The following is an 18,349-nucleotide window of genomic DNA, read 5'->3' as shown; positions in this document are numbered from 1 at the left end:
CCAGGAGTTCTGGAACATTTTTAGGAACTATACTTGCGGTTTTACTTTATTTTAACAAAGTAGTTTTTACAATGAATTGTTCAGTCTACAAAATGTCAGAAGGTAGTGAAAATTCCTGTCACAAGTTAACAAGTGCTTTATTAGTTGGACCAAAAGTCCAAAACCCAAAGATAATCAGTTAACTATAATATAAAACTAACAAATGTATAATTTTATTTCGATTGGATAATAGATCAACAGGCTAATTGTTACAGCTCTGAAATTGAACTTCCTAATTTATTGTTGTTTGCTCGCAGGTGGCCTTGGAGCTATCGGTGTGGAGTTTGTTGTACTGAGGGTTGCATGTTTGTCAAACACAAGCCTCAGGGCAGTTTGTTTACAGCTTCTATTCACTCAGCTAGCAAGCACTAGTTGCCAGTAATATCAGTACACAGAGTTCATCAGTTTGTCTCTGTTTTTAAGATAAGATAAAATAATCCTCCCACAGCTCGGAAATTTGCATAATTTCATCACTTCACAAGGTTAACATGTTTGTGAACTTCAGGCTATCGTATGATTATTATATTGGGGCAGTAGAACAATAATTCATAATACAAAAACATGACAATATGCATTAGTAAAGGCTAAATGCAGCAAAGGATGAGCTATCCGACTACTCTAGACTAGAATGTGTAGAAATCTGATAGCAATTCAGTACTGTTACGATTACGCTGGATGTGGTCAGGTGTGGTTTGTTGGGATCCAGATTTATTTATTTTGTAACAACACTAACTGTTTATCCTGGCCTTCACTTTGTCAGCCTGGTTAGCTCCTAAAAATCGACCCAATGTCGTGTTTTCATTATTTCAATTTATGAAAGCAACCCTGCGCTCAGTTTAAAAGATGCTGGGGTGGACTGAATATGCCCTGATTGCCCATGTTTCTCCCCTCCAGGTTTACCTGCAACCCTTAAAAGACCCAATGGCTACCGACATGCCCATGGACACGGTACCGGCTCCCCAACCTGCCCCAGCCTCGCCCCCCGACACTGCCCCAGCTTCCCCTCCTGCTCTCAGCTCTAGTGCAGCCCAAGAGCAAATCACTGAAGAGGTGCCAACAGTAGCTGACATCCCAGACAGAGCGGTGACCTCAGAACACGATGCCGCTCCAGATCTCAACCCGGCTCTTCCTACAGACCCAGATGCTCCCCCGGTCCTCGTTCCGGGTTCTGAGCTGCTCCCGTTTCCTCTGCTGCCGGTCAGCGCTAAGAACCCCAGCTGCAAGATCATGACCTTCCGTCCCACCGTGGAGGAGTTCAAAGACTTCGCCAAATACATCGTCTACATGGAAACTCAAGGAGCTCACCGCGCTGGCCTGGCAAAGGTGAAGACAGCACACGTGTGCTCTTTTACACATGCACTCACATATTTGATGTAGTCTTTTGCAGTCCTGTGACAGTAAAGTCTAATTATTACATTACATTTTGAGTCCCATCAGCAGCTACCGTTCATACACGACTTTATCTTGTGTTGCCAAGCCTCCATCTCAAATGATTATTAAAACCTTAAACTATCAATGAATATCGACAAATTACTATTACAAGTTATTAAAGCACACAATTACATATTATGTTTATTAACAACCAAATAACCCAAACGGTTATACGTTAGGTATTTATTTTTGTAAATTTATTTTCATTTTAGAAACTGAAATCGGCAAATGTTTGGCAATTTATGTTAAGTTGTCGCAAGTTCATTTTCAGTCAAATAATTAAGATAATTATCTGAGTATCAAAGGTAATGCAGTTGAATTAAATAGGAATTGAATGTTCTGCCCAAATAAAGTACAATAACATTTGGAAGGGCTATTTGAAAGATTTAGCTGCATGTGGCTACAGGTCATGTTAAAACACTCCAGTTTGAATGTCGGCTTACTGAATGTAAATATAAATGCTATCAACCTGTCTCTTTCACCAGGTGATTCCCCCGGAGGGCTGGAAGCCCCGGAGGTCCTACGACACCATCGAGGACATGGTCATTCCAGCTCCCATCATGCAGGTGGTGACCGGACAGTCGGGTCTGTTCACCCAATACAACATTCAGAAAAAGTCTATGACTGTGAGCGAGTACCGCAAGCTGGCTAACAGCAAGAAGTAAGTTGGTCCCCAATCCAGAGACCTCATTCATAAATGTGTATGCTCTTTTTAATATTTGTATACATTGTCAGCCGTGTGTTTAGAGGGGATTCAGATTGATTGCGAGAGCTTCACTTTTGTCTTACAAGCAATATTTTGTTAGATTTATGTGCTCACACAATAAATAAATAAATAAAATACAAGCATAATGTCGAAACAAAGACCACTCATCCAAACATTCCATCAAATGGTTTAAAACCTGCATTCCTAACAATGATTCATCTATGGTTGGCATAAAACTCCTCCAGCAAGAAATAAGTTGTTTGTTTTGTGATTAAGATGTAACTGAGCTACATCAACATTTGATGATACTATTTTACAAAGTTAAAACCAACTAAACATCAAAAACACCTAGTACTCTCTATAGGCACTGTGAAGAGCCTCATTACTGTAGGTTTGTTTTGGTGTCTTTTCTGCCCTCTAGTGGTCATGAAATGTCTAAATGAAGTTGAATGAAGGCAATAGTAAAACCATATCTATGTTTATTAAGGGCTTTGTCTGGGATGGGCATGTAAAATACTACTAATAATATTGCTTATTTGGATGATCTTGTCTCTTATTAAAAGTGTCAACCCTAGTAGTTTTTCCGCAGCAGATTCTAAGAATGTCTGTATGGATTCTTTTTTTTTAGATAGCACCTGTGGCCCCTATTGAAGTAGCTAACAACCTACATGTTAGGGATTGAAAACTGACTGCTCATATGAGGGTTTAGTTGAAAGGCCATCTCACTGCTCACAACATGACTCCTGTGCTGTGTCCAGGTACTGCACACCTCGGCACAAAGACTTTGACGACCTAGAGAGGAAGTACTGGAAGAACCTGACATTTGTGTCACCCATTTATGGTGCTGATGTCAGTGGGTCCATCTATGATGAGGTGAGGGTTGTGTGTGTGTGTTCTCAAGAGGGTATGCAAGTGCTGGGGCTGTGTTTTTCTTCGATACTTTGATCATGGTTATTAATTACGACTGTTCTTCAGTGATTTGAGGACACAGAGACTTTGGGTACATCATACGTCTCTTAATTGCATCATCGTTTCCCGCACTTGCGTCCTTTCCTTGCGTCTTAGTCTCTCCCACCAGGGATGGATGAAGAGACGCAAGGAAGCCACGCGAGGAGAGAGGAAACGAGGAAACATGTATTTAGAGAAATGACACGTCCTTTCCTCCGTAGCATCACGTGAAGCGACGTCTGTTTCTGATAACGGCGGATCAATTGATCACAGCTGGATCAGCTGTCAGTCGGCTTTAACAGCTGGAGAGACTTTTGAGAAGTTTGTGTCTGTACACATGATCACTGTACTTAATAATAGTAACTAATAATACTAATAACTAATAAAGACACACAGTAATCATCACTGCCAGAGTAGAGAGTGGGTTTATATTGGATTTTGTTTACTCTGGAATTAATTCATTGGGCTAATTGTTGAAATGAAAATGACATAACTCATCAAACCCGACAAACCCGTTTGTGGTTTGAAACTCCAGTGATGTTGAGAACAATCGGTTCAGTCCGATCAGCTGCAGCGTCCCATCAAATAACTGATGAACAATGAAGGGGCGTGTCGGCCGTTAAAACACTCCCTGGAATGCTCTCCTGCATCCTCGCCCATGGCTCCTCTGAGATCCCTCCTTGCTCCTCAAGCAAAGAAATGACAATTAAGAGACTTGGGATGTACCCTGTATGTCAGCATTTGAACTGTTTTCAATGACAGTGCACCTTTTTTAATTGAGATTTCTCAGAATTGCTGGTATACAAATATTATTGGATGACCTGGAAACTTAAGTCAAAAAACACCTTGTGATTAATGAATGCACCACAGTGTAGCATATTGTAAAGACGTTGATTAATGGATAAATGTGAATTGTAATATGATGCCCTTAATATAAGAAAGCCACTCATAAGAGTGTGTTTTTATCCCTGCGGTGACGAGATCAAAGATCATTAAGCCAGCAGGTGTTCACTGATTGACTTCAAACACTTTTGAGTGTGTAGACTACTTTGTACAATGCTAATTATAAAAATGTCTGTTGTCTTCGTTCAGGACATTCAAGAGTGGAACATTGGCCATCTCAACACTCTGCTGGATATGGTGGAGCAGGAGTGTGGCATCGTCATCGAGGGCGTCAACACTCCCTACCTCTACTTCGGCATGTGGAAGACCACATTCGCCTGGCACACCGAGGACATGGACCTCTACAGCATCAACTACCTGCACTTTGGACAGTCAAAGTCCTGGTCAGTCACTTTTTAGTTATCACATTACTTAAATTATGTACCAACAATGGGGGATATACTTTAAATATCAGCAGTAGAGTTCTGCAGAGATAACTTAGTGGAGGCTTCAGCATAGCCAAAGACACTTTTGGATTGTTCTCTGATTAGGCCTTTTAGGCTCTGATCCCTTATTATGATTAACCAATCCACCAATGATCTCCCATTGGTTGTTATCCAAAACCTCTTGCACAGGGGACCTTGCAAAATACATTACTTACTTACTTAAAAAAAAAAGAGTAATTCCTCCAAACTAGGGGTGGGTGAAACTATAGACATAACAATATATTGTTTTATTTCTGCTTGATGTTATCGATACACTGGTGCAAAATATCAATATTCTGATTTAATACTTGTAGACGCTCTAAACGGCTGTGTTGGGTTGTTATTTTCACCTTCTGGGGATTGCTTATTTGGCACATAACCAAAACTTTCGAGAGATTTTATTGTGCTTGACATTCTTTTGTTTTCAAATTGGTTTTTGACCTTTTTAGATATTGGGTTTGTTCATCGTCTCTTCTATCATTTCCAGCTGTTATTTTTAATAGTTGTAGGGAAAATGTTTTCCTTTTCTGTTTTCCCATCAAATCACTTTGATTTGTCTTCCGATTCCTCAAGAATGTGTACAGTACATCTGAGGAATGTTGTCTTTCTATTCTGTGCATCATTATTGTATTTCCTTCTGTTTCTGTCACTCACCTCTGGAGGTCCTTGTTACCTGCAGAAAAATACTATTTTTCTTTTCTCTTTCTGCCCCTTAATGTTCCTGTGAGTGTGTTTGTATTTTTTCCGAATTTTTATTTTTTTTACCTCCAAGTTGTTTCCATCTATGGCACTGCAGGTGGTGAGCAGTGCTAACCCAGCCTTGGAGCATTCAGAAATGCAGTATTTTGTGTGTGTGTGTGTGTGTGTGTGTGTGTGTGTTCTCACCTGTCTTTTTGTCACAGTATGTATCTTCCCCCCTTTCCTGTCCGCTTTGGAGCGGTGTTCGGTGTGTTTGTGAGCGAGACTGTGCTACCAGTTCCCTCTCTCTGTGATGTGATCTCTCATTAAAATGTTCTATCTGTCTCGTTTTCACACCTCTCACTGAGAACGGGAAGGTGTGTGTGTGTGTGTGCGCGCGCGCGCGTGTGCGTGTGCGTGTGCGCGCGTCTGTACTGCGCGGACAGCTGCAGGCTTGTACGAGGTCGAGCGGACATGCACGCAGTTCCATTCTTGCTACATTTAAAGGACCATGTTGTCCTGGCGTATTTACATTTCTTTAAAGACAAATGATCTAAATGTTGATAATGGCGGATCTCCTCGCACAACCTCTCTTCAAAACAAGCATCCACTTTATCTTCTTTCTATTGGCAAACCAGCTAGAGGTGCATACGCCACCAACTGGACTGGAGTGTGGAGCGATACTGGAGCATGCGCAGTTGGCGTGCATGTTGTGCGTACAATTGGATCACACATTTTTGGCTGAGCTTGCAGACCCTCGCAGACATACATACACAAGTATGAGTTGTCCTTAAGAAGCGAGAGGAAAAATAATCAAATTAAGTTGTGATATTTACAAGCAAATGTGCGTCTTTGTTTCTCTCTTTTATTAAAATAAGACAAATTATTTGTGTATATGTCATTCTGCCTCTATGGCTTATTAAAGCTTAAATCTGCCCATGCTGAGTCTGCAGTTTGCCAACCCACTGATGCATATTAACATTCTTGCTTTTTTTCATCTTTATACCTCCACTTACTTTGCCCATACCATCATCCATGTTATGACTAATGTAGTTTTGGATGGATGGATGCACACCATTCATTTCTGTGCTTTTTCTTCTTCTTTCTTTTCCTCGCTTTCTTTTAATTTTCTCGCTTTGTTTTGTTCTCCCTCTGTCACTCTCTCAGTGCTCGCCAAGCCATTCCATCCTCATTTTTCTGAAATTTAATCATTTTCACTTTTACACTTGTGTGTCGTGGGGTAATTACATGCTGTTAAACAGAGCATGTCCCCTTAAAACACACACTCTCTTCCTCTCATAGTGCAGCCGTTTGTGAAATTAAGTCCGTTCTCCCTACAACTCAGCTCCCATCAAAGTCAGACCTCCCCATAACTACTGACACACACACACACACACACACACACACACACACACACACACACACACACACACACACACACACACACACACTGGCGAGCGTGTAAAAGATCTCAGCCTTAGCAGTCAGTCACTTTCTCCTTGTCTTTATCCCTCCATCACTCTTTTTCTCTTTATTTTCATTGCTGAAACCCTCTCAATCACCTTTCTACTCCAACACAGCAGCAGATCTGCTGTCAGATAAAAGATTAGCCTCAGAGCATGTGAGGGAGAGGTAGAGAAAGGCTGAAGAAAGAGAATTGAAAAGGATATTTTGAAGTGCACCCCAGCTGCAGCTTCCCGAGTTTATTATGAATCCATCACTCCTCATCCTCTGTAGTCCAAACGTTTAGAGCCATTCTCAGGGTTTTTTTTGTGTCTCAGAGGAGAGAAATGCAGAGCTGAAGATCTGCATATAGCATTAGTTGGGTTGTAACTGAAGTATGAATGTTTGGTGGGGTGTTCTGGGCTTTGACTCAGACTCACCTTTATAGGTTCCAGAGTTGCTTTGAATAATTTTCAAGTAAGCTCCAAGAGGGTCTGAGATCTGCTGCCAAGAGCATTCGTCTCTTCAAAATGTGCAGAGGCCTATGTGTGTGTGTGTGTACAGACATTACCACATAATAAATATATATATATATATATATATATATATATATATATATATATATATATATATATATAAATATATATATATATATAAATATATATATATATATATATATATATATATATATATATATATATATATATATATATATATTTATATATATATATATATATATATATATTTATATATATATATATATATATATATATTTATATATATATATATATTTATATATATATATATATATATAAATATATATATATATATATATATATATATATATATATATATATATAAATATATATATATATATATATATATAAATATATATATATATATATATATATATATATATAAATATATATATATATATATATATAATATCTCAAGAGTAAAAGAGTCTTGCATGTGGAGATAGTGTAGAAAATTAGAAATTGATGTTAAGGGTGTTAGATCCAGTGTTTTAGGGCACAAAAATACAGCAAATACTGGAGGTGAACTCTTGCTTACTGCAAGAGTGCACAGTAGCTGCAAAGCTGCCATCATTAGCAATTGCCAATGTAGTATAATGCTAGTATTATTTGTTGTTGCAGAAGCTTAACAGCCACCCTCCGTTCCCTCCCAGCACTGTTGCCGTTAGCACCGTTAGCACCGTCAGCTGTCTGCTAATCACCAGCTCCTGTCTCGGCTGTATGGGTTGTAGCTGCTGCGGTAGTGGGACAATCACACATTGCATTAAATCAAAGAACGCGTGCCGTGATTGGCTGCGAGCAAAACCATACAAATATTTAGATCTGGCCACAGGAAGGATGAATGTAGGTATTGTTTGACTGGAGAGGTTTCAGTACTACTTCCAACATAAAGGTTGCTTAGGTCGATGACTTCAGAGGTTGCGATAACCGATCCCTAGCCCTAGTCACCTGACAGATATGTGCACGCAGTACTCACGTTACACTTCTGAGTTTTGTGAAGACTGGAATTGTATGTAGTTGTCCTCATGATAAATGTTAAACAAGAAAAATTTGCTTGTCGTACATGTACTGTAGCATGTGATCTGAGATGTAAAACACACAAATACATGCCCCGCCTTAGATAAATAATACTTTATATGAGACAGGTGAAACATTTAAATCCTTTATTTGCTGTGTGTGATTTTATGTGTGAATTTCTCTCTTGGCTGCCGGAGTGACAGACGTGTTGCTGCCATGGCAACCGTGGCCTTAGGATGGAGGAGACAGGAGTAGGAGGGGGGGAACAGGAAGAGATGCGCTGATCGACTGATTTGTTTAGTGTGATTATGGGATGGAAGGTATCATCTGAGTGATGAAATTTACACAGAAAACTCTGCTAACACCTTTTTAAAGTAATACGCTGACATTTTAGGAAACGTTCTTATTTACTGTCTTACCAAGAGTGAGATGCAAAGATCAATATTAATTCCCCCTTCAGAACAGAGGTACGTGTTTAACCTAGCTAAGCACAAACACTACTCGTGATGTAATGCCCGACTGTTTTATCCTCCTGGTATGGCTGAGTTCATCAACATCACAATGATTTTTATAACAATGTGGCTCAGAACACATTTTACATGTTACAAATGCACACAAGTGCTCACAACGCATTGTACGTGACACAAAAAATCGTTATGACATTTTTTTTAAATGCAACTGATGAAAAATAATGATCCAGTACAGTTTGTGTGGTGTCTACTGTATCAAAAGTAAATAATACACAGTGATCCATGTGGAGACAAAGTCTGCGTGCTATATTTGCTCTTATTGGCACTCACAATTGTCAGTGCCAACTGAAAATTGGAACTAAGTGTGGTTTGATTAAAAAGTGACACCCAATGCTTGGGTTAAGTTGATGCCAAGTTTTCGGGTGAATTGAAATACAACCTTTTCGGACTCAGAAGTTATTACTTGTCTTGTAGTCACAGGACAAAGTACAAGTGTGATCTGATTGCCCGGTTCATTAGTATTGTTACTCATCATTAAAAACCATAAGAGCAAAATACACAAATGAAAAAATTTGGAGAATGATAATTAAATTAAATTCAAACTCGGACAAAGTCACAGTAGGCTGCATATGTATTCACTAAAATAGGCCAGTTACAACTGAATTTCAAAACATTCGTTCCTTGTCTAATGTCACTTGTTTGCTCCAAAACTGAATGAAGGACTTTAGTCTGGAGCCTCTGATGTGGGATACTTGTGTAAATCCAGGTTAGAATAATACGTTTTGGAGGAGGCTGCACCTCTCTGAAGCTCTAAGCTTTCGTCTACAGATGGCAGTGTGGCACCATATATAGGCACCTCTGACTGAATGTGACTTTGTCTGTTACTTTCATTGTATTAACTATTTTTCTCTCTGTCTTATTATGTCTCTCCCTAAATGTTTCTCATCATCTCTCCATTTTTGCTCTTTCTTTTTTATTTTCTAAGGAGGGAGAAATTTTTTTTTTCACACCCCCATAGTTCATTGGCTGAGATCTCCGGAGGATGGAGCAACCTAGAGGAAAAAATTGCAGTAATAAAGAGCGTTTTAATAATGTCACAAATTAATAGATCAGATTTGAGCTCTTTTGGCTCCTCCCACTCAGTTTACAAATAGACTTGCTTTCTAAATGTAGCATCTAAAATAGGATGTAGTGGTACATTCTTTACAGTGCTTACCTCATTTATGTATTAACAACACAACGACTCAGATCTCTTGGAAAACATTAAAATATGATCAAATACCAAAAGAGGGTATCTTAATTGCTAATTTGCGCATATATCACATTTTAGAAACAAAGCAGTAATGAACAAAGACAAACCAGAGTAGATGAAAACAATGCTAGCAAACTTAAAACCATCATCTCTTAATCACTGATAAGAATAATGATTGGTTTTCATGATGTATGCATGTGTAGAGGGGGGGGGGTTGAGGTGTATGTCACGGGTAATTTAAGTTCTTAAAATGATGATTGCTGAGGGGAGAGAAATAACCCAGCTCTCCCAAAACAGTCATTTCTCCTGGTCCTGCCCTTCACCGGCCATTTAATCTTTTTCACCACTCTCCCTTTCTCCCCTTCTTTTCTCCTCCAATGTTTTTGCTTTTTTAAAGTATCTGCACAGCGTTGTTATCAAGGGCAGTATTTAGTGATTGATACTATTGTGAGAGCTTTAATTATTAAGGTATGTTACGATTTAACTCAATTTCTATCTGTTATTTCCCTGTGTCTCTTGCCATTTTCCTCTCGCCTCGGGCGTTCAAACTCAACGTAATCATAATTGGAAACGTTGCTCAAGTTGAAATGCACCTTCAGTTTGAACACACACTTATGACAAGACTTCATGCATTGCTAAGTGAGGCTTCTATTTTATTCAGGAGAGGTTGTTAAAGAAGATAGTGGTGTCATGATATCTTGAAGGCTGCCCAGAAACACTCTGATGGACCTACAGTTTCCATGTTAACTTCTATTTTACTTGCAAAATCGTATTATCAAAAAGGTCTTATAGTTGCGATTTGACTGGACAAAACATCCCTTGTAGATCATCAGCTACGGGGCAGAAATAACCTAAGGAGTTCATAGCTCAACGATGTAAAAGTATTGTCATTCTAAAAGGATTATATTTGAGAAAATATGTTAAAAACGTGTGAACGTTCTCAGAAAATACATGAAAGAATTAATTGGAGGGACGAGAATATTAGAACTGAACAGGTCAGAGAAAAGGGTGAGCTTTGTTGTTACAAATGTCAACATTGTGCCCATCTGGTAATAAGACAATACTTCTTAACTAAACTGATCACTCTTCCTCATCTGTCTGCAGGTATGCCATCCCACCTGAGCATGGCAAGAGGCTGGAGAGGCTGGCAAAAGGTGAGGCCCAAATGATGCTTTCAATTCAAATCTATTTTACCTTTCTCACGCCCTGCCCTGGCTTTCTTTGTGAAGAAGCAAGTTCAGACTGTTCAATACATCAACCATCATGCTAAACTCTTGTTTGGCCCTCACGGTGGTCCATGTATTTCTTTGTCACCTTGCTGTGCTAAAATGGAGCCTGAGAAGAAATAGCAGCTTGAAGCACTTAGTGGGTGCAGTCACTTGTGTTAAAAGGAGGGCTGTAGATGCTGAACTTGGAGGAGACGCTGGTGGAACTGAAGCCAGCAGCATCGACTGTGTGTTCTGCAGAATGAATTGGAGGAAACCTAAAAAAGCCTACTGTTGTGGGAAATTGGATCTTAATAAATATAAAACATAAATTCACAGAGAGAATCTGTCTTTTGGAATTTTATTGCAATATGCAAGGTTGCAAATGCAAATCTTCCATCTTGCCGACCTGAGAAGAGACAGACGGAGGAAAAGGTTTCAAAGGAAGGTACTTAGCAGGTTCACAACACATTAGAACCAGTTTTTATGAGTTTGTCAGATTTCATCTCTAATTTGCTTAAAACATTACATATGAATGAATGTTAGTCTGTTCTGACATGAGTCTCAAATTCTGAAAATGGTGTGCGACTCAGATAAATTGTGTCTGAAGTGAAATAATCTTTAACCACTCTGCCTCGTGTTGCTTCAGCCACCTGCCCCTCTCTTTTTGACATAAGATTTCTCCTTGCGCCGCTCACTTTTTATTCCCACCACTCATGTTCTCCTCCTCATTCCATCCCCTGTTTTGATCAATGAGGATTAACTTGTGTATCGCAAGTTGCTCAGAGTGAGGTATTAGAGGCCCCAGTCCAAACTACATTAAATAGACACACCATTTGTCCTTGTTGTGAAGAGCTGAGAACAAATCAATAGTCACCAATGCATAGCCCGCTTCACTTGCTATCCTTCTTTTGCACTGGCCTGACTGGAACACAGTTCTTGGTAGTATGTAATACACAATATGTGATATTTGACAGACAAGCAATCTCTTCACAGGGAAGAAAACTGTCCAGGTACTATTGAACACATTATTCACAGTGAAATGTATACATGCTGCGACTCATAACAAAGGCATGTTGCCACTATCCATGTTGCTACTTACACCTGTGTTATAGGGCTGGGCGGTATACCGGTTTTAATTTCCCATATGATATGAGTTTTTCATATACCGTCATACCGGTATAACCGAAACAACTGCTGACACTCTTCAACAGGAAGTTAAATATATTGTTCACCGCGAAGACTGCTATGGTTGGAGCTAATTATGTAGTGAGAGGGACCGCTAAGTTATGGTTATAACTTCATAACACAACAATTAATAACCCACAACTAACGCTCACGGTACACAACAGTTTGTGACACAAACAATTTGTAACACTAACTGTACATTTATAAAATTTCACCACCGAACAGCATGCTGGGTACAGCTCGGTAGCTAGCCGTTAGCACAACAGTCTGCTAACAGCTGGGAGAGGCTCTGTCACGTTACTTAAATAACAGAAAAGAGCGATGCAGGAGGAACAAAGAGAGACCAGAGATGCACCGATATAGTCTGTGCACAAGAGAGGAGCTGTGTCTGCTGTTTGGAAATGTTTTGGTTTGAAAAAATCCGACGTTTTGCGAGTTTGGAGCCACTGTTGTTGCCGCTGGTGGTAACACGAGCAACTTATGTCACCTTAGCAGAACACTTGAGTTATGTTTGTGTGTAATAGATGCAATCTGAAATGTACACCTTGAAAACGGCAAACCTATCTACGTCATATTTTTATGTTTGTTAAATTCTCAGTAGTGATAACTAAATTATATGCTTATTATACATATTACAAACAAAAACACTTTAAAAACTCTAAAAAATAATTTAAATAATTTTTTTTGCTGTTTGGGGTATTTTGGTTAGACACATGCAACGCTGATTAAACTGTAATATGTGTGGTATTTGTTATAAATGTAACATTACGTTGGTACATAGAGGGTGATAAGAAGCTGTACTTGGAGGGTCTTAGGACCCAGGGGAATATACAGTGGGGAAAAAAAGTATTTAGTCAGCCACCAATTGTGCAAGTTCTCCCACTTAAAAAGATGAGAGAGGCCTGTAATTTTCATCATAGGTACACTTCAACTATGAGAGACAGAATGGGGGGAAAGAATCCAGGAAATCACATTGTAGGATTTTTAATGAATTAATTGGTAAATTCCTCTGTAAAATAAGTATTTGGTCACCTACAAACAAGATTTCTGGCTTTCACAGACCTGTAACTTCTTCTTTAAGAGGCTCCTCTGTCCTCCACTCGTTACCTCTATTAATGGCACCTGTTTTAACTCGTTATCAGTATAAAAGACACCTGTCCACAACCTCAAACAGTCACACTCCAAACTCCACTATGGCCAAGACCAAAGAGCTGTCAAAGGACACCAGAAACAAAATTGTAGACCTGCACCAGGCTGGGAAGACTGAATCTGCAATAGGTAAGCAGCTTGGTGTGAAGAAATCAACTGTAGGAGCAATTATTAGAAAATGGAAGACATACAAGACCACTGATAATGTCCCTCGATCTGGGGCTCCTCGCAAGATCTCACCCTGTGGAGTCAAAATGATCACAAGAACGCTGAGCAAAAATCCCAGAACCACACGGGGGGACCTAGTGAATGACCTGCAGAGAGCTGGGACCAAAGTAACAAAGGCTACCATCAGTAACACACTACGCCGCCAGGGACTCAAATCCTGCAGTGCCAGACGTGTCCCCCTGCTCAAGCCAGTACATGTCCAGGCCCGTCTGAAGTTTGCTAGAGAGCATTTGGATGATCCAAAAGAGGATTGGGAGAATGTCATATGGTCAGATGAAACCAAAATAGAACTTTTTGGTAAAAACTCAACTAGTTGTGTTTGGAGGAGAAAGAATGCTGAGTTGCATCCAAAGAACACCATACCTACTGTGAAGCATGGGGGTGGAAACATCATGCTTTGGGGCTGTTTTTCTGCAAAGGGACCAGGACAACTGATCCGTGTAAAGGAAAGAATGAATGATTTTGAGTGAAAACCTCCTTCCATCAGCAAGGGCATTGAAGATGAAACGTGGCTGGGTCTTTCAGCTTGACAATGATCCCAAACACACCGCCCAGGCAACGAAGGAGTGGCTTCGTAAGAAGCATTTCAAGGTCCTGGAGTGGCCTAGCCAGTCTCCAGATCTCAACCCCATAGAAAATCTTTGGAGGGAGTTGAAAGTCCGTGTTGCCCAGCGACAGCCCCAAAACATCACTGCTCTAGAGGAGATCTGCATGGAGGAATGGGCCAAAATACCAGCAACAGTGTGTGAAAACCTTGTGAAGACTTACAGAAAACGTTTGACCTCTGTCATTGCCAACAAAGGGTATATAACAAAGTATTGAGATGAACTTTTGTTCTTGACCAAATACTTATTTTCCACCATAATTTGCAAATAAATTCTTTAAAAATCAGACAGTGTGATTTTCTGGATTTTTTTTCCCTCATTTTTCCTCTCATAGTTGAGGTATACCTATGATGAAAATTACAGGCCTCTCTCATCTTTTTAAGTGGGAGAATTTGCACAATTGGTGGCTGACTAAATACTTTTTTTCCCCACTGTAGGTGAAGGAAGCAGGAAAAGACGGAAAAGACGCCACACAAACAGCTGTTCACCGCTTGCTGCCGCCCGGCCGGTTGGCGTTAACGCGGAAAAAAATTACCGTGAAACCGGTATAATCTTACAAAATACCGTGATATACATTTTTGGTCATACAGCCCAGCCCTACTGTGTTATGCTAAAAACCTGATCATCAACCGTGAGAGAGACCCATTTCCTTACACCCTAGCCCTCTAATGTCTGATTCGCACTTCAGTAGACTACCTGGTGAAAACCCTAACAATCAGTATTGAAAATAACCACTGCCTTGGATAAAAGGACCAATTTCACAGCGGACATTAATAACCGTAATATTGGCTGCTTTAGTTGTTTCAGTTTCACAGTTCACATTGACTTCCTGACCCATCGTCATGGAAGGGAGCCACAGTTGGTGTTCTTACTTCCACTTGTACTTTTCCTACGATGGCAAGTCAAATATCTGCAGTGAGAAAAGCCTATTATATTGACAACTTAAGTCACAATACACTACACTAAGTTTAAAAAGACTTTGCTGCTAAAGACTCATCTAACAATTGTTTGATTTCCATAAATCTGTAGATTTAAGATTGAATTTGTTAAATGTTAAGTTTACATGTTTTCTGTTTTACTATTCAAGATTGTCAACGAGATTGGTAAAGTGAACCTCAATAGATTTGATAAGAGATTCAAAAGGATTCCGAATTGATGGCGAATTCAAAAACTGAATTAATAGATATCAAACTCCAACCTTGAAATACACACTGTAGACATTTTTTATCATGGAACTCTCCATGTGGGCATTGAGCTCAGTCACAGTCAGATTGCAGCCTTCCTCTCTGCTCTCATCGAAGCAGCTGGCAGTGGGAGGAAAGCAATGCCAATGTTATTTAACAAGCACCCACTGTCCTATCAAAGCCACCGTCAGCAAAGGTAGCCAACTGTTTACGAGGTCCTAAAAAGGCAGTTATGAGTGTAGTAGGAATTCCTAATGGGGCTGGGACAATGGTCTTGTTACTTGAAAACTCCTTTCCAAACATTTGACACAACGACAGCCGTTGGTCTTATCACTCCTCATCTCCGAATTATTTCAGTCATGGCTTCAGACTTTTTTTGGTGGTCGTGTCTGGATGGGGGGAGGGGGTGCAGAGTTGGAGGCAGGAACTTAATTTTCAAACTGAAAAGGACAGAATGAAGCCTTTAAGTTAATATTACCCCGTGGAGAGCTCAGAGAGCCAGCTGCATTTTAATGGGGATTAATACCCGTGCTCTCTCTGCACATTATTCACCTTTTTATCAGCTCCAACAAGCAGACGGGCGATGAGAGAACAGAAGCCCTCTCTCACTCCTCTTGCTTTGTAGCGTGGAACAGAGGCTGAAACAATGCAGTGAAAATGAAGGATGAAATGGGTGCCGATTATACTGTCAGTCAAATTAAACTTTAACTGGGTGGAGGCTTGGATGGACCCCCCTTTGAGGCACTGGCGGGCACAGACGGTAAAGAGCGGGAAGAGTGAGCGATGGAGGAGAATTTTTTTCTTTTGATTATGCTGAGGCAGAGTCTCTGTCTCCAAGAGCCAAAAGTGAGCCTTTTATTAGACAGAGTTGTGGCTTTGAAAACCCGATATGTCAGAGGAGTCTATTATGATCTCAAAGCAGTTGGTGTTTTTATTAGGGAATCACCAATCCAACTTTAGTCCCGATACTGACTGGTGGCCGGGCATCTATCGATGTAAATGTATAATTGAATTGTCTCAATACCCGATCCAGTTGAGTCGGTGTCGGCCCGATATTGCTATTGTGTTGGTGCATCCCTAGTTAAAGAGACGTACTTGATTAGTCGACTCGTTGATAAAACATTTCTACCCTCACTAGTCAGTACCACAAATATTAGCTGCCTAAACTTATTTTTATCTTATTAATATACACATTGAAAGGAAATATTCAAATATGCTGTCTCTGCTCTTACTCACTTCCCCCCATCTTTCTGAAATAGTGGCGGTGTTCTGCTTCTCTCATGTTCCAGTGGATTGGCCAGCAGATAGGACTGTATCAAATGTTCGTTGGTTTTTTTTTTTTACATTAGAAGCTTTGATTGAGGTTTTCGAATGAAGACAAGACAATAACAAATTGGTAGCCTCTGTCTTCCAATCTCGTTAGTGCTGCTGCTTCGTAGAATTAATAGTGCAATATCTATGCACACAATTGCCTGCCATTGCAAAGTAAATCTTCAGATAAATGTTTTTTTTTTATGGTTGTGCCGAATGGGACAAAGGTTTTTGGAAGTGACAGTACCCAGTCCCAGTTTTGTGCAGTAGTATTTTAGTAATCTAGCAGAGATCCCCCAAAATCCAACCTGGAGGCACACAAACAATGCATTGACAGTAACTGTGGTAATGTCATTATTCCACACTTTGAGCAATAGAGTAATTCACACCCATGTCAAGGGGAAATCGGATTTCCTTTTCCAGGATGTGGGATTCAAAATAATATATGAAACATAGCAACATTTCTGCTGCAGAACTCTTTTTAGCCTAATTAGCAAAGCTTATCTGGCATTCTTTAAATATTTACTTGCCAACTAAGCCCTCTTCCAAAACTGCCAAAAACTTTCCCTAAAGCCGCATCCTATTTCTAAAAGGTTTTCTAATATGTTCCGTTAGAAATTTTTCATCAAATTACATAAAAAATCCAATACATATATGAAAATAACCATATATCCGGTAAAATAAAGGTAGCATACAAATCTGGTTGCTGATTCTACAGCATGTGAACAGATTTTTTAAATGCTATCATCAAATGCAACACATGTAAACATATTCCGTGATTTTGCCTTTAAGTGACACACAGGTTATCTGTTTTTGTATTCTGCATCTTAACGCAGAGTACATTTTTATTTTATTTAATGTTTTGAATCCAAGTTGTAGCCTAAAGGTTGACGGTCTGAAGGTCCGATGATCATAATACTACTGGGCTGCAGTATCAGTATCAGAGTGAAGTGCACATATTGTGGCAGCACTGCTGATTGTTTCCCCATTCACACATTTATTAATGGTGGACAGTCCTCTCTTGAATGCTATACTGGGAACCACATTTTAAGCACAATATTGGTGTTTTCTAGCTTTTGAAAGCAGAATTAGCAGAATCATTTTTTTTTCGACCAATCTATTTGAGAAAATCATTGATCAGAGTTGAGCAGTCAGTGATAATGTCTGCAGTTGTTGCAACACCTACCACAGGGATGGGCATCGTAACATGGGGTGATTGTGGGACCGGGCAATGATTATAGTAATCACAGGTTTTCAGGACCGACTGCTGCATTAGTGTCTGCTCTTAACTGATCACCTTGAAATTGCTGAACATCCTCAATCTTTCTATTGAACACTCACCACTAGGGCTGCAACTAACGATTATTTTAATAATCGATTAATCTGGCAATTATTTTTTTGATTAATCGATGAATCGGCGGGGAAAAGGCGAGTGAATAAAAACGTGTCTTTAGTCTTGCAAACTATACCACCCCTGCTTTACTACTGTTATTAACGAGCTAACGCTAACTTGTCAAGCTTGTCAAACTGGATAACGAGTAAACAGCAGCACCAGGAGAGCTACTGGAGGGACGTTACGTTCCTCACTTCAA

At 39.8% G+C, this 18,349-nt stretch overlaps 1 protein-coding gene across 3 annotated transcripts in view; it reads left to right on the top strand.

The window, feature by feature from the left end:
• Positions 1-18,349, top strand: part of kdm4b (lysine (K)-specific demethylase 4B) — a 50,092-nt gene that overhangs the window by 1,727 nt on the left and 30,016 nt on the right. For all 3 annotated transcript variants that reach the window (XM_068707528.1, XM_068707529.1, XM_068707527.1), the window contains exons 2-6: positions 934-1,362; positions 1,956-2,131; positions 2,935-3,049; positions 4,217-4,410; positions 10,992-11,041. In XM_068707528.1, coding sequence (XP_068563629.1) covers positions 961-1,362; positions 1,956-2,131; positions 2,935-3,049; positions 4,217-4,410; positions 10,992-11,041 — 937 coding nt within the window. In that variant the 5' untranslated portion in view covers positions 934-960. The remainder of the gene's footprint in view (positions 1-933; positions 1,363-1,955; positions 2,132-2,934; positions 3,050-4,216; positions 4,411-10,991; positions 11,042-18,349) is intronic.

Source organism: Cebidichthys violaceus, unplaced genomic scaffold (assembly GCF_023349555.1).
Source record: "Cebidichthys violaceus isolate CVI_PGR_0920_01 unplaced genomic scaffold, fCebVio1.0.p SCAF_13, whole genome shotgun sequence".
Taxonomy (NCBI): Eukaryota; Metazoa; Chordata; class Actinopteri; order Perciformes; family Stichaeidae; genus Cebidichthys; species Cebidichthys violaceus.
This window is presented reverse-complemented; position numbering and strand designations above follow the sequence as displayed.